This window comes from Coregonus clupeaformis, chromosome 5 (genome assembly GCF_020615455.1).
Source record: "Coregonus clupeaformis isolate EN_2021a chromosome 5, ASM2061545v1, whole genome shotgun sequence".
NCBI classification, from domain to species: domain Eukaryota; kingdom Metazoa; phylum Chordata; class Actinopteri; order Salmoniformes; family Salmonidae; genus Coregonus; species Coregonus clupeaformis.
Genome location: NC_059196.1, coordinates 19,376,125 through 19,393,751, shown reverse-complemented (window position 1 = coordinate 19,393,751; position 17,627 = coordinate 19,376,125). Strand labels below are relative to the sequence as shown.

Sequence of the window (17,627 nt, the reverse complement as noted above, 5' to 3'; positions counted from 1 at the left end):
GTGTAGCTTAATGGCCAAAAAAGGACAAACTTGCAATGTATTCGATGCTTAAGTACTCTAAAGTTTTACATTTCTAACTCAATATCACAGTCCAGATTTGTCCTAACAAAAAATGCATCAACCCCTACACATATATTAATTTATTATAATCCACATACTAATTCAAACGAAATTAGCTGTAGCGAGAGGAGAGACTGCATGCTAAAGACAATCAGAAAGAATGTGTCTTTAACCATGCATTATAGCATAACTTATTTTGAACGAAAGCCAGGAATGAGTGAGTCACTCAGCCCTATCCTGTTCCTGCTTATGTTGCCTGTTTGAGTATTTGTTTAATATCCTACTGATTCTTTGATCACCAAACCTCATGCAACCGCAAAATGTCGGATAAAGCAATTTCACAAATCCGGCTCTTTTTAAACTTTGCTATGCTGTATTAAAGGCGTTACCATTTTTTGTCATTAGAACAGACTCTCTGGTATTACTTCTACTTTATTTAGTATTGTTCCAAACTGGCACATCAATTATATTGTAATCTAACAGCACCTGTTTGTCATGCAACAGTATCTCTTGCGCGTTGACATTGATTTTACAAGGCCTAATTCACATGAGACAAGTCAGGGGTTGATGAGTGAAGGGAGTTTGCCAGCAGTAGGTTCGGCAGCAGCTAGAAGGCCGGCGACGCCGAACGCCTGAGCTGGACAGGAGGGGGAGCCAAAGCGAAGGCTGGTGTGACACAGGTGTACCTTCTTAAAAGTTAATTAGTGCGTTTGAGCCAATCAGTTGGGTTGTGACAAGGTAGGAGGGGTATACTGAAGATAGCCCTATTTGGTAAAAGACCAAGTCCATATTACGGCAAGAACAGCTCAAATAACCAAAGCGAAACAACAGTCATCATTACTTTAAGACATGAAGGTCATTCAATACGGAAAATTACAAGAACTTTGAACGTTTCTTCAAGTGCAGTCGCAAAAACCATCAAGCGCTATGATGAAACTGGCTCTCATGAGGACTGCCACAGCAATGGAAGACCCAATGTTACCTCTGCTGCAGAGGATAAGTTAATTAGAGTTACCAGCCTCAGAAATTGCAGCCCAAATAAATGCTTCACAGAGTTCAAGTATCAGACACATCTCAACATCAACTGTTCAGAGGAGACTGTGTGAATCAGGCCTTCATGGTCGAATTGCTGCAAAGAAACCATTACTGAAGGACACCAATAAGAAGAAGAGACTTGCTTGGGTCAAGAAACACGAGCAATGAACATTAGACCGGTGGAAATGTGTCCTTTGGTCTGGTGTCCAAATTTGGGATTTCTGGCTCCAACCGCCGTGTCTTTGTGAGACGCGTTGTGGGTGAACGGATGATCTCAGCATATGTATTTCCCACCGTAAAGCATGGAAGAGGAGGGGTGATGGTGTGGGGATGCTTTGCTGGTGACACTGTGTGTGATTTATTTAGAATTCAAGGCACACTTAACCAGCATGGCTACCACAGCATTCTGCAGCGATACGTCATCCCATCTGGTTTGGGCTTAGTGGGACTATCATTTGTTTTTCAACAGGACAATGACCAAACACACCTCCAGGCTGTGTAAGGGCTATTTGACCAAAAAGGAGAGTGATGGAGTGCTGCATCAGATGACTTGGCCTCCACAATCACCCGACCTCATCCCAAACCATCTCAATTGGGTTGAGTCGGACGGCAGAGTGAAGGAAAAGCAGCCAACAAGTGCTCAGCATATGTGGGAACTCCGACAAGACTGTTGGAAAAGTATTCCAGGTGAAGCTGGTTGAGAGAATGCCAAGAGTGTGCAAAGCTGTCATCAAAGCAAAGGGTGGCTATTTGAAGAATCTCAAATATAAAATATATTTTGATTTGTTTAACACTTTTTTGGTTACTACATGATTCCATATGTGTTATCTCATAGTTTTGATGTCTTCACTATTATTCTACAATGTGGAAAATAGTAAAAATAAAGAAAAACCCTTGAATGAGTAGGTGTTCTAAAACTTTTGGCTGGTAGTGTATATCCACTAGGCTAATAAATAATCAGATTTTTCCTTTCGAGTATTTGATTAACCTATATCATGTTATTTCAAGTTATCCCTTCGGAGCATGTGCAAAAGCGATTTGGAGTTATTGAACGGGAATGACAATATGTATTACAATTGAATTTGAATGAACTGAATGATGAGGATGAAGAAGAAGAGAGTGATTGAATTTAGAACAGTAGTTTTAGAATTGCTCAAAAACAGACAGTTTTTTTGTTTCTACTTTGTCAGAAGAAGCTGTAACTGGACCGCAGCTTTTTACTTACTAAAACTGTTGTTACATTGTAAGGTTTTTATTCTAAGAGAAATGAAAATGGTCTGTTATATTCCATTATATTCTTAAAATATATGTGTTTACTGAATATATATGCAAGTGATGTCAGCTAAATTAACAAGTTGATGGCGAAGCCATAAAGCCTCCGCTACTAAGCACAGAAGAAAAAAAAGTTTCACATATTTTCAAGACCTGAGCTAGTTAATGTAGGTGTTTTATTTATTACATTTACTTGTGGAATGTTACCGACTAGATAACTACAATATAAATAATAAGCTGATGTTATTGGTAGAGAGTCAGGCGGAGAATGGAGTGAAAGTGCACTGTATTGTAAATACGCAACAATGCTGTGGGCCAGGTGTAAATCCTTTAGAAACCTTTCCAATAAAATGGAATACAAAAGAAGCCATCCACCCTTGACAGGCTATTAGCAGGACAATAGACTCTTGCAGAGTTTAGGGACTTTAAATGTATTAATGGATGTTTGTATTAAGGCATGTCACTTCACCCATCTCTTTGCATAGCCAACCACATGCACTGTTTTCTAACCACATCTGGATGGATCCATAACAAATTACTATGGGAATAAATATCACTGAATGACAGAAATATTGGAATAAAATAGGCTAATGCAATTGAATGCAACAAATTGTTGCTTACTGAAACACCCAAAGTCATCCAGTTGTTATAATAGGATTTTAAGCAGTAGCCTACCCGCTGTTGTCAACCATTTCGCACTGCTTTGAGACAAGCATGGGGACTGGTCTTGATAAATCAATCAGATTTTTATTTTCACTGAATCTCCGTTTGGGTATTGGTTAGCCTACAATTAGGGTGTGGAAATGTTAGGATTATTTTGCTCTTCACTCGCAGTCGCTTAGTAGCCTAGGCCTACTCCCGAACGGTCATGTTGTACAATGCCATATTGTCTTTGAAATGCAAGAGAAAGGCCACAATATAATATTGCAGTTTAGGCGCAATTTAGATTTTGGCCACTAGATGGCAGCAGTGTGCGCGCAAAGTTTCAGATTGATCCAGTGAAGCATTGCAATACTGGACTATTTTGTATCAAGTCTGCCCAAATGTGCCGAATTGGTCAATTGATACATTTTCAAGTACATAACTATAGAGAACATACACAAATGATATGGTAATACAATATGTAAGTTTACAAACTCCCAGGAATGTCATACATGATGAATCATTAGCTTATACACTAACTTTCACACTTCCTCTCCCTCTCTCCCTCAGCTGATAAATATGTCCAGAGAGCTGAACGAACTGAAGGGCAGTCTGCGGGCTGCAGCAGACTCCGTGACCTCCAGTGACCTCCAGGCTGCCCAGGAGACATCCTCCTCCTCTGAGCCCACCTTCCTCTCCTCTGAGGCGGCCGTACAAGCCGTCCTGGAAGCCCTGAAGAACCACGAGTTTACCACAGCCATCCGCTACATCCGCGAGTGCAGGTAAAAAGACAAAGAGAAAATTGTGTATTGCACTTTATCTGAGTGTTGTGTTGCCGTTGTTTGGATCGCCAAGAACTGATTGTGCTGGCTGTAACCTTGTTGGTACTAAATACATCTAAATATTATCAACCGTTGTTGACTGTCGATAAAAAAAGCCATAATAATGCTTATAAATGTTGATTGGAAATACTTCATAAATTATTACAACGCTATGTCTGGCACAAACCAAACACCTCTCATCACCCCGAGAACACCTTCCCCACAGTGAAGCATGGTGGTGGCAGCATCATGCTGTGGGGATGTTTTTCATCGGCAGTGACTGGGAAACTGGTCAGAATTGAAGGAATGTTGGATGGCGCTAAATACAGGGAAATTCTTGAGGGAAACCTGTTTCAGTCTTCCAGAGATTTGAGACTGGGACGGAGGTTCACCTTCCAGCAGGAAAATGACCCTAAGCATACTGCTAAAGCAACAATCGAGTGGTTTAAGGGGAAACATTTAAATGTCTTGGAATGGCCTAGTCAAAGCCCAGACCTCAATCCAATTGAGAATCTGTGGTATGACTTAAAGATTGCTGTACACCAGCGGAACCCATCCAACTTGAAGGAGCTGGAGCAGTTTTGCCTTGAAGAACGGGCAAAAATCCCAGTGGCTAGATGTGCCAAGCTTATAGAGACATACCCCAAGAGACTTGCAGCTGTAATTGCTGCAAAAGGTGTCTCTACAAAGTATTGACTTTGGGGGGGGGTGAATAGTTATGCACGCTTAAGTTTTCAGTTTTTTTGTCTTATTTCTTGTTTCACAAGAAAAAATAAGTTGCATCTTCAAAGTGGTAGGCATGTTGTGTAAATCAAATGATACAAACCCCCCAAAAAATATGTTTTAATTCCAGGTTGTAAGGCAACAAAATAGGAAAAATGCCAAGGGGGTGAATACTTTCGCAAGCCACTGTATATATATACAAACATACATACATATATAAAAAAGTTTGGACATACCTACTCATTCAAGGGTTTTTCTTTATTTTTACTATTTTCTACATTGTAGAATAATAGTGAAGACATCACAACTGTGAAATAACACATAAGGAATCATGTAGTAACCACAAGCTGCATTAAATCTCCTCATTTACATTTAAGTCATTTAGCAGACGCTCTTATCCAGAGCGACTTACAGTTAGTGAGTGCATACATTCTTTTTTATACTGGCCCCCTGTGGGAATCAAACCCACAACCCTGGCGTTGCAAACGCCATGCTCTACTGAGCTACATCCCTGCCGGCCATTCCCTCCCCTACCCTGGACGACGCTGGGCCAATTGTGCGCCGCCCCATGGGTCTCCCGGTCGCGGCCGGCTACGACAGAGCCTGGATTCGAACCAGGATCTCTAGTGGCACAGCTAGCACTGCAATGCAGTACCTTAGACCACTGAGCCACTCGGGAGATATATGGCAACAAAGTAGGAAAAATGCCAAGGGGGGTGAATATTTTCACAACTAAATTGACTGTGCCTTTAAACAGCTTGGAAAATTCCAGAAAATGATGTCATGGCTTTAGAAGCCTCTGATAGGCTAATTGACATCATTTGAGTCAATTGGAGGTGTACCTATGGATGTATTTCAAGGCCTTCATTCAAACTCAGTGCCTCTTTGCTTGACATCATGGGAAAATCAAAAGAAATCAGCCAAAGCCTCAGAAAATAAATTGTAGACCTCCACAAGTCTGGTTCATCCTTGGGAGCAATTTCCAAACGCCTGAAGGTACCACGTTCATCTGTACAAACAATAGTACGCAAGTATAAACACCATGGGACCACGCAGCCGTCATACCGCTCAGGAAGGAGACGCGTTCTGTCTCCTAGAGATGAACGTACATTGGTCGGCCCCTGTGGATTTCTTGTTGTCTATTGCTAGTACAGTCTATTGCTAGTACAGCATCCAGGACTTCTTTTTTTGTAAAAGGCCTAAAAGAAAAGCTTTGACTATCATTTATCTGATTATTCAGCAATTTTCCACTATCAGCATCCATCCCAATATCATTGTGAATAGGCTTAGAAGTTCTTTCAAAGAGATAAAATGGTGACCTGCTGAAATGAAATGGTGATTAAATGCATCAATGATGGCATTTTTTTCCTTAATGATGCCAGTGTCTGAGAAAATGTGTTGTGGCAGAGAGGAGGAAGTAGAACCCTTCAGGAATTTTACAGTTTTCCAGAATTTAGCCGGGTTCCCATGACAATCTGAAAGAGCGGTTACATAATAATTATGAATTGTAATTCTTATCATGCTTATAAATAATACTTACTTGTTAATAGTTTCTAAGTAATTTCTTAAGCTTTTAAGAAAAGTATTATAAAGTGTTACATAAAGTGTTACATAGTTGAGTTACATAGGATTCAGGTTCATGATGGTAACTGCTTATTTTGTCTGCAGGAGGGTGTGGCCCAGTGACATTTTCGGCAGCAGCTCTGAGGACGAGACTCAGACGTTGCTGAACATCTACTTCAGACACCAGACGCTGGGCCAGATGGGCACCTTTGCACTGGTGGGCTCTAAGCAGGACCTCTCTGAGATCTGTGTCACGCTGACGGAGCTCAACGGGGAGATCAGGGACATGATACGCCAGGCCCAGGGCTACCGAGCCATCACCACCTTTCTCCCAGACTCTGGTGTGTCTGGCTCCAGTCTCTAACACTCAGGAGGAATGCTGTGCCTGACTCCAGGTCGTGTTCCAGGCCCCATTCCCAGCCCAAACTGAGCCCCCAGCCTTAGCCCCAGTTCACTGCCCCAGCCCCAACACCAGCCCTATACCTTAGCCCCAGCTCACTGCACTGCCTCAGCCCTATACCCAGCCTCAGCCCTAAACACCAGCCCAGCGTTCAGCCTAGCCCTAGCCGAAGGTCACTGACCTGCCTCAGCCCTATACCCCATCATTATCTCAGCCCCAGCCTTCATCCTCAGCCCCAGTCCTCTGCGCTCCTCCAGCCCTCCACCCTAATCCTACCCTGGGTATGCTGCTATGGTTACCGTGGTCAAAACAAGCTCTCTCTTCTCCTCCGGGAAAACTGAAGACCTCGTGTCCCTTCTCAGAGCAGAGGGCCCTAAGGATGTACCCCTATTCAGCTCTCCAGATGTGCAGCAGTACTGTGGGAGTGAACATGACGAAGCACGACTTTGCTCTTAGAAACAAACCTTAGCTTTTCTTGCACTAATATTTATGGATAACATCACACAGCAGCCACTTGCTACTGAGGTCAATGACTTTCACGTCTAACAGAAGACAAACCAAAGTTACAATTAACGTATTCTTCTGCTGAGTATCTGTTATTTTAAATGTTTAAGGGAAAACGTGCAATGCTTCACAGAAGTGAAAGACTTCTACTGTATCATGAAATAATGTTTTACGGAATTTTAGTGCTTTTCGCTACTTGAATATGATGGATTACAGGCAAAATTATGCTGAATATTTTGAAATAGAGAGCCTGTGTGTGTATGTGAAACTGACTGTAACCAGACTACAATCCATTAATACTGCAAAGCACAGATATACTATATATACAGTACCAGTCAAAAGTTTGGACACACCTACTCACTATTTTCGATATTGTAGAATAATAGTGAAGACATCAAAACTTTGAAATAACACATATGGAATCATGAAGTAACCAAAAAAGTGTTAAACAAATCAAAATATATTTTATATTTGAGATTCTTCAAATAGCCACCCTTTGCCTTGATGACAGCTTTGCACATTATTGGCATTATCTCAACCAGCTTCATGAGGTAGTCACCTAGAATGAATTTCAATTAACAGGTGTGCCTTCTTAATTTGTGGAATTTCTTTCCTTCTTAATGCATTTGAGCCAATCAGTTGTGTTGTGACAAGGTAGGGGCGCTATACAGAAGATAGCCCTATTTGGTAAAAGACCAAGTCCATATTATGGCAAGAACAGCTCAAATAAGCAAAGAGAAACGACAGTTTATCATTACTTTAAGACATGAAGGTCAGTCAGTACGGAACATTTCAAGAACTTGAAGAACTGAACGTTTCTTCAAGTGCAGTCGCAAAAATCATCAAGCGCTATGATGAAACTGGCTCTCATGAGGACCGCGACAGGAATGGAAGACCCAGAGAGGCCTCCACAATCCCCCGACGTCAACCCAACTGAGATGGTTTGGGATGAGTCGGACGGCAAAGTGAAGTAAAAGCAGCCAACAAGTTCTCACCATATGTGGGAACTCATTTAAGACTGTTGGGAAAGCATTCCAGGTGAAGCTGGTTGAGAGAATGCCAAGAGTGTGCAAAGCTGTCGTCAAGGCAAAGGGTGGCTATTTGAAGATTCTAAAATGTTAAATATACTTTGATTTTTTAACACTTTTCTTTTTACTAAATTATTCCAAATGTGTTATTTCATAGTTTTGATGTCTTCACTATTATTATACAATGTAAAAAAAAATTAGTAAAAATAAAGAAAAACCCTTGAATGAGTAGGTGTGTCCAAACTTTTGACTGGTAGTGTACATATAGATATACATGCTCAACTACTCTGATATGCTGCAGATCTACTGTCTCGAGGACCTAGATACCGCATTGGGCTAGCTGTTACTTAAAATATTATTTACAAATGTTAGCTTTCTACGCTATAGCTATTCTGCTTATAGGATAATTATTTATAGTTACATAAAATGAATATGCTTTGAACTGACTAGTTTTATAGAGTGAAAATAAATGTTCTTATTCTGTCTGTTAAAACTGCCAAGCATGCACATTTTATGTACTATAAAGTGTAATATAAATATTTATGAATATGAGAAATGTTGCATTTGTACTGTACATAGTGCAAGTGGAGCTTTGCTCATGCTTGTAAGATTTTATTTTTATGTTTTTAATTTACGGTTGGACTATGCATGTAACTGAATATTTGTAAAGCTTCCATAGGGACTGTTTTCACCTGTAAATATAACTGCTTTTGTGATGTATACTGTACTTGTGTTCTGTACACTTCTTTAACAATAAAAAATATAATGTCTTTATTTTATTTAACCTTTATTTTATCAGGGAGTCATACTGAGACCAAGGTCTCTTTTACATATAAGCCCTGAATTACATAAATTACAGAAAATACACAAAATGCTAAGAAAAACACGGTCATAAAAAACAAACACATTCATCAGTAATATGGTCCTCAATCAGCTTTCTGAATTGCCCTAGAGGCACCAAAACATTAATTTTAAGAACATTTTGAAGATTGTTCCACAAATAAGGTGCAAGAAAAATAAAAGCTGATTTACCTAACTAAGTAGAGACCAAAGGAATTTCCAGAGTTAGCCATCCCTGAGGCTGGGTAAATCACTGTATATCTAAAGTTCAGTAATAATGTTCGGTACAGTGGGACTTTTTGTAAAAGGGCTTTATAAATGAAAACATAGCAAAATATGTGACATCAAAGAGGGCCAACCAACTTTCTGGTATAAAATGCAGTGATGAATACTAACATTTTGCCCGTAATAAAGCGCAGTGCGCTATGATAAACTGCATCTAGCGGCTTTAATGAAGATGCAGCTGCGTTCAAATAGATGATGTCACCATAGTCTAGGACCGATGGGAACATCGACTGAATAATCTGCTTTCTACTATTTAGCGAGAGGCAGGACCTATTTCTATAGAAGAAGCCCATTTTTATTCTCAGCTTCTTAACTAACTCATCAATATGCTTTTTAAAAGACGGCTTTTCATCTATCCAGATGCCCAGATTTTTGCAAGCAGGGACAAGATCAATATGGACACCATCCAAAGTATATATGCTTAAATCATTAGTTATTTTGAATTGCTCTAGAGAACAACATATACTTAGTTTTTCCTGCATTCAATACTAATTTCAGGTCAAAGTTATTCTGTAATTATTGGGGATTTTTCAGTAGACTATAGTTAAATCTCTTTAGACTATAGTTAAACATAGTTCATCACAACATGACAAGCACGGAGCCAGGGTTAAACATAGTTACATCTCTGTTGCTTGGCAGGAACTTAATTGGTTCCTCTTACTGGTGTAGTCATGGCCCTGCCTGATGCTAGAACCTTCGTGGGCGTGGAAGTACGTGTGTGTGAAATAGGACTGTTTCTTCTCTCTTCATCTGACCTGACTTCGGGTCGAATTCCTTGCTCCTCCCTAATCTACGGCTGTCCTACCTTATCAGTGGCTGAAACCAGAGGCTTGGAACAGAGCCAGGAAATGGACCTGAGAATGGGCCTACAATGTGTGAGAACTGCCTGCTATGTGTATTTGTTTGAGAAACTGATTATGGACCTGCCATGTTTAAGCCATGTTTAAGTATCGATTGATAGGTTTGGGAATCAATTAGGGGGTCAGTACGGAGCCAGGAAATGGCTCTATTATTTTTACATGACAGGGCTTGGTCCCGCCACTATTGTTTCCAGACGCTGAATATAGAGGGAAGAGAAGTCAGATATCGCCACTGTTATAAAATAAGGAAGTGGGCGGAGCGGTCAATAGGTGAAAACTGGAGACGGTGATGGAGGAACCAAAGAGGGAGGGATTAAGCTAAAATATATGTAAAATGAGTAAGGATGAAACTGTATATAAACTGAGAGCTGAGAGGTGGAAAGGGAGATGCTCTGCAGACCACCTTGGCTCTATTATCTGTGTAATAAAGTCTATCTTAATTCTACAAAAACTCTGAAAGTACTTTGTGTTCGACTGAGGACAAAGACCATTTTCAAAATCGTAGTTGGCGACTACGAAGGGACTGGAAAAAGAGACCATAGGGGTGCTGCGCCATCTGGAGGAGGCTGAACGAATCACACAATAAAACAGTGGCCACTGTAACAGAGTTAAGCAGCGTTCTTACATTTAGTATAGAAATTGTGTGATTCAATCAGCTGATTCTGAAAGGTCAGGTACCGAGGGTCTCTCCAGTATTAAGGGCTACATTTAGGATACGTTTTTGTTGGAATGAGAAATAAGCATGCATGTAATGTTGTTGATTGTGTAATATAAGCAAAGTCTTGTGGATACCGCTCTAGCGTGTTGAGGAAGTGTATCGCTGGAGGACTGCACGGGCAGGCGTTGTATATAAGACAAGAAAACCTATGGATACCGCCCTGGTGTGTTGAGGAAGTGTATCACTGGGGGACTGCACGGATAGGTTGCCTATGGATACCGCTCTAGCGTATTGAGGAAGTGTATCGCTAGAGGACTGCATGGTTAGGCGTTGAATATAAGTCTAAAATCCTGTGGATACCGCTCTGGATGTATTAAGAAAATATAGCACTAGAGGATTGCACGGACAGGTAAAATTCTGTGGATACCGCTTTTAGTGTATAATATACTAAAGGGTCTGAATGGGCAGAATAGAATAGAACTATAGATGAATAGAACCGTGGGTACCGCTTTGGTGTAAAAATCAGAGAACTGAACGGCCGGGGAATAATTAGGAAATAAAATAGCCAAAAGGGGTGCAATACATAGAGAAAGCGCTAGGTGGAGTACTCAGCCTGTGCGGGTGGATGGTTTGCTTTGGCGGCTGTGGTTCATTCAGTTTGGTTAAGTTGGATGGTTCATCTGTCTCATTCAGGTAGCTCATTTGATCAGTTTGATCAATCTGTTTGATTTGATTGTTTTATCTGACTCGTTTTGTACAAGACTAGTTTTATTTGACCCATTCGAGTTTGCGAAAGCAATCCGTTCATCTTGGTCAACTGGTCTGACTCAATTTGTGCATTCAATTCATCGACGTCACTCAGTTGTTCATCTGGTGTATTTCTCTTCTGGATCGTTACTTAAGTGCAACCTGGCAGAGAGGACACACCCAATCTCGCATTAGGAGGAGAAGAGTAAATGGTGTGTGAATGTTCATTGAAAAATTCACGTTACCAGGAGGGTTAGAATTAAGAGCAAGGTGGGCACAAATAAAGACACCCCAATATAATATTTGAAGGTGGTGGCGTGGACCGGGAGAAAAGATAACAGTCAAACCACGATTATTAAAACAGTGGTGGGCGCAGGAAATAGTAATAATAGAAATCTGGGTAGGAGAATTTAAAATATGGACTAGCCGTCCAGATATAAACAAGTATATAAATAAGTAAAAGAGAAAACTAAAAAGGAAAGTTAGGGAATAATTGCCAAGACGAAGATTAGAACGAGAACCAGCCGCATTCAGGTAGAGGATAAGGGGATGTACATTAGTGGAATACACAGTGACAGCAAACATAAAAATAATAACATATGATGTGGACATACTGAAAGACAGGAAAAGCAGGTATAGGAGTTTAGATACGAAAAACTTAGATTACGAAAATGGAAGGGTAGGAATATTTGAGAAAATAGTAACATGGATATTAATAGGGGAAAATAGGGTGTGATCTAGCGACCCAAGACTAAATAGACCACTGGGAAAATACCTAAGGACAGGAGAGCGAGAGTGGTATCTTAATGAGAGATGAGATGAGGGAACAAAGAATACAAATAATATTAAAAGAGACACAAGGGATAAAAACTCATTATTGGAAAGAAGCAGAGTATGAAGATATATTAGGGAGAAGGATACCATTAACTGAGGAATATAAATACTTTTAGCTGAGATCGCTAACAGAAATAACACATTTAGCAGAAACAAGACAAGAGTGGCCAGATGTGGATTGGGCTGGGAAGGAATTGGACAGTACAGAAACTCTTGAAGAGTTAGCAGATCAAAAAAAAGTTGTATTGTCTAATAATCCCAATAGATGAACAGGTTGAACCTTGGCTGACATTAGGGGAAGAGCTAAGGGCATAAGAAGGAAAGGGCAGACAGGAAAACAATAGGAGATCATCAATTCGAAGTGTCTATAGTATTAAGAGAAGTTCAGTGGGTTAGTCCAAAACGAGTGACAATAATAAGGGAACAATTAGGCACGAGGAAAACAGTAAGGAAAATATTGTTGGAATACACCCAACAGAGACACTGAACCAAACATAAGGCTAGCATCAGGGAGACCAAGAATACAGGGAATAGAGATGGCAGGAACACCAGTAGGTTCCTAGTAAATAAAGAAGAGATCGGAAAAATCTCAGATAAATGGGAAATAAGAACCAGAAAAATGGCAACAAAATGGCCAAAGGAAGGGACATTTGATGTGACAGTGTGTGAGGAAATGGATACCATAATAAAGAATTATAAAACAGGAGAGAAAGGGGAGAAAAGAAAGAAGAAAAGAGAAAAAGAGAGTGAGATTTTGAAAACGTTCTGGGAGGAAGGAAAGGGCTGGAGAGAGAGAGCATGACCAAAGCCAGAAGGATAATAATGGAAAAAGAGAAAGAACCAAAAAAGGCTTGCCCATCTGCACCTCCAGCACACACACAAGGGGGACAATACCCTCACGTCACAGGACTAGTGTCAATAGCAGGGAATGTAGAGTTAAAAAAAGAAAAAGGGAAGCAACAGGCTTCCACCCCAAAGAAAGGAAGAGAACCACACTTAGACATGAACTGCTATGGGGGACTGAGGGGCATGTTAGCAGAACTGGGATAAGTGAACAAAGTGAGTGGGATGATACAAGTAATGAGGAAAATAAAGAACTATGACAGGGTGCTGACTCTGACCAAGAACAGAGTGGGCTAGAGGAACAATTATCACAGCAAGGAGCTACGGGAGGCAAATCTATAGTAACAGAATTAGGTGAGGCACTGCACGCCCACATGGAGAAATCAAAAATAAAATTGAGAAACAGAAAGACAATAAAATAGCCAGATAAATAAAAAAGCTCAATGTCCCATTTTGGTAAAGGGGACACAGGTTCACAATGTGCCCTGGGGATCTCAGGACCTGTAAGGCCTGGTGAATAGACTGCCTAACATGCATGAAGGAGCAGGAAAATGGATTAGGACATTTGAAGAACAAACAATGGGGAGAGTACTGGCGGTGGGAGACTTGAAGGCATTGCTGGCCAGGGTGGTGGGAGTGGCTAATGGAGTGACATTTGACAATTACAGGCCACTGCTATGGCAAACTCTGAGAACAGAGTATTGTTGTGGAAAATAACCACCATACTTTATTACAAATACGGTCTTACAGAGTTTTTGTTGCATCAAGAAATGACTTTATTAAAGTTTTCAACAAAGCCGATACCCGTCTGCAGAGGGGCACACATTCTTACGGTCTCCCTCCATTTTATATAGTCCTCTTCCGTTTTCCCGCTCTTTTATTGCTCCGCCCACTTCCTTTGTCCCTGAGGACGGCTGAACTATTACTCCAACCAATCACCCACTCTCCTGTCTTGCACACACACTCATGTTTAGCTTAAACATGACAAGGCCCTAAATCACACAAACCTCACCCCCTCAAGCTGTAATCAATCAAGAAGATACCAAGGAGACAAAGGTCTAGCCCAAACTCTATTCAACCCTGGTGCCGCAATATTTTGTAATAGGGAAACAAGGGGCAGCAATGGAAGCACAAGATGCTCCAGGATCTGATATCATACAGACCTGGTTTGAGATACCAGGAACAGAACCTCAAATAACACTTTTAGTGGCTGAGGGATATCAAATCAAATCAAATCAAATTGTATTTGTCACATACACGTGTTTAGCAGATGTTATAGCGGGTGTAGCGAAATGCTAGTGCTTCTAGCTCCGACAGTGCAGTAATATCTAACAATTACACAACATATACCCAGTACACACAAAAAAGTAAGGAATGGGATTTAAGAACATATGCATATATGGACAAGCAATGACAGAGCGGCATGGACTAAGATAAAGAAGAATATTAGAGAATAGAATGCAGTATATACATATGAGATGAGTAGTGCAAGATATGTAAACATTATTAAAGTGACTAGTGTTCAATTTCTTAAAGTGGCCAGTGATTTCAATAGGCAGCAGCAGCCTCTAATGTGCTAGTGATGGCTATTTAACAGTCTGATGGCCTTGAGATAGAAGCTGTTTTTCATTCTCTCGGTCCCAGCTTTGATGCACCTGTACTGACCTCGCCTTCTGGATGATAGTGGGGTGAACAGGCAGTGGCTAGGGTGGTTAATGTCCTTGATGATCTTTTTGGCCTTCCTGTGACATCGGGTGCTGTATGTGTCTTGGAGGGCGGGTAGTTTGCCCCCGGTAATGCGTTCGGCAGACCGCACCACCCTCTGGAGAGCCCTGCGGTTGCGGGTGGTGCAGTTGCCGTACCAGGCGGTGATACAGGCCGACAGGATGCTCTCAGTTGTGCATCTGTAAAAGTTTGTGAGGGTTTTAGGTGATAAGCCAAATTTCTTCAGCCTCCTGAGGTTGAAGAGGCTCTGTTGCACCTTCTTCACCACACTGTCTGCGTGGGTGGACCATTTCAGTTTGTCGGTGATGTGTATGCCAAGGAACTTGAAGCTTTCCACCTTCTCCACTGCGGTCCCGTCGATGTGGATAGGGGGGTGCACCCTCTGCTGTTTCCTGAAGTCCACGATAATCTCCTTTGTTTTGTTGATGGTGAGTGAGAGGTTATTTTCCTGGCACCACACTCCCAGAGCCCTCACCTCCTCCCTGTAGGCGGTCTCGTCATTGTTGGTAATCAAGCCTTCTACTGTTGTGTCGTCTGCAAACTTGATGATTGAGTTGGAGGCGTGCTTGGCCACGCAGTCATGGGTGAACAGGGAGTACAGGAGGGGGCTGAGCAGTGTTGAGGATCAGCGAAGGGGAGATGTTGTTTCCTACCTTCACCACCTGGGGACGGCCCGTCAGGAAGTCCAGGACCCAGTTGCACAGGGCGGGGTTCAGACCCAGGGCCTCGAGTTTAATGATGAGCTTGGAGGGTACTATGGTGTTGAATGCTGAGCTATAGTCAATGAACAGCATTCTTACATAGGTATTCCTCTTGTCCAGATGGGATAGGGCAGTGTGCAGTGTGATGGCAATTGCATCGTCTGTGGATCTATTGGGGCGGTAAGCAAAATGAAGTGGGTCTAGGGTGACAGGTAAGGTAGAGGTGATATGATCCTTGACTAGTCTCTCAAAGCACTTCATGATGACAGAGGTGAGTGCTACATGGCGATAGTCATTTAGTTGAGTTACCTTTGCTTTCTTGGGTACAGGAACAATGGTGGCCATCTTGAAGCATGTGGGAACAGCAGACTGGGAAAGGGAGAGATTGAATATGTCCATGAACACACCAGCCAGCTGGTCTGCGCATGCTCTGAGGACGCGGCTAGGGATGCCGTCTGGGCCGGAAGCCTTGCGGGGGTTAACATGCTTAAATGTCTTAATCACGTCGGCCATGGAGAATGAGAGGCCACAGTCCTTGGTAGTGGGCCTCGTCAGTGGCACTGTGTTATCCTCAAAGCGGGCGAAAAAGGTGTTTAGCTTGTCTGGAAGCGAGACGTCGGTGTCGGCGACGTGGCTAGTTTTCTTTTTGTAGTCCGTGATTGTCTGTAGACCCTGCCACATACGTCTCGTGTCTGAGCCGTTGAATTGCGACTCCACTTTGTCTCTATACTGATGTTTTGTCAGTTTAATTGCCTTGCGGAGTGAGTAGTTACACTCTTTGTATTCTGCCATATTCCCAGTCACCTTGCCATGGTTGAATGTGGTGGTTCGCGCTTTCAGATTTGCGTGAAAGCTGCCGTCTATCCACGGTTTCTGGTTAGGGTAGGTTTTAATAGTCACAGTGGGCACAACATCACCTATACACTTCCTGATAAACTCTGTCACCGTTTCAGTGTATATGTCTAAATTATAGAACATATCCCAGTCCCAGTCCGCGTGATCAAAACAATCTTGAAGCGTGGATTCCGATTGGTCAGACCAGGAGCAATGATGAAAAAGGCTAAGAATACACAATGGGTAAATACAGAGAATCCATTGATTTTCCAGTCTGCTGACAAGAACCTGATTAAAGTCCTTTGCTTTGCAGAATTGATGGGGGAACCACAGTAAGTGGAAATAACTGAGGAAAGACAGATGCCAGTAGTTAAAGAAAAAACAAAACAATAAAAGTTAAGGAAACAAATGGAAAGTATGATCTCAGAACAACTATGGGCAAAACATGATACACATGTGGGTTTGGAATAATCAGCTAATCCAATTAGCATTAAAGTAAAGGCAGACACAAGACCCCCATGGAAACAGCAATACCCAATGAAACCTGAAGCAGAGGCCAGAATCCAACCTACAATAGAGGGATTGTTAGAAGCAGAAGTACTGATCAAAACTCAGAGAGACTGTAACACGCCACTGCTACCAGTACTAAAAGCGGACAAACAGAAGTGGAGACTGGTCCAGGACCTGAGACCAGTGATGAAATAGGTCAAGACTACCAAGCAGAGGTGCCCAATCCACACACACTGCTCACAAACATTCCAGCAGATGCTAAATGGTTCTCAGTAATAGACTTATGTGGAGCATTTTTCAGTGTACCTTAAGCGGAAGAAAGTAGGCACTTGTTTGCATTTACTTACACGAGGATGCCTCAGGGATCTAAGCATTCTCCTCATTGATTTAATCATGTGTTAACAGCTGACTTAACAGACCTAACATTGGAAGGAACACTAATACAGTATGTAGATGATTTACTGGTTTGTGCAACCACGGTAGAACAATGCCATCAGGATACTGTGAAAATATTGGAAAGGCTTGCAGAAGGAGGACATAAAGTGTCAAAGAAAAAGCTGCAATACTGCCAGGCACAGGTTGAATACCTAGGAAGAACAATAGCTCAGCAGACTAAAGCAATTGCACCCTCGCAATTGGAAGGGTTAAGCAAGGCTCCAATGCCACAAACAGTGGGACAGATGCTGACATTTTTAGGAATGACAGGATTTAGTTCAGATTGGGTAGAGGAGTATGCAGTAAA

General features: G+C 41.7%; 1 protein-coding gene across 2 annotated transcripts in view; it reads left to right on the top strand.

Moving 5' to 3' along the window:
* LOC121561837 (protein furry homolog) overlaps positions 1-7,405 on the top strand; it is a 162,554-nt gene extending 155,149 nt beyond the window's left edge. For both annotated transcript variants that reach the window (XM_045213239.1, XM_041874281.2), the window contains exons 63-64: positions 3,580-3,791; positions 6,222-7,405. In XM_045213239.1, the coding sequence (XP_045069174.1) occupies positions 3,580-3,791; positions 6,222-6,480 (471 nt within the window). In that variant the 3' untranslated portion in view covers positions 6,481-7,405. The remainder of the gene's footprint in view (positions 1-3,579; positions 3,792-6,221) is intronic.
* Positions 7,406-17,627: the final 10,222 nt, after the last annotated feature.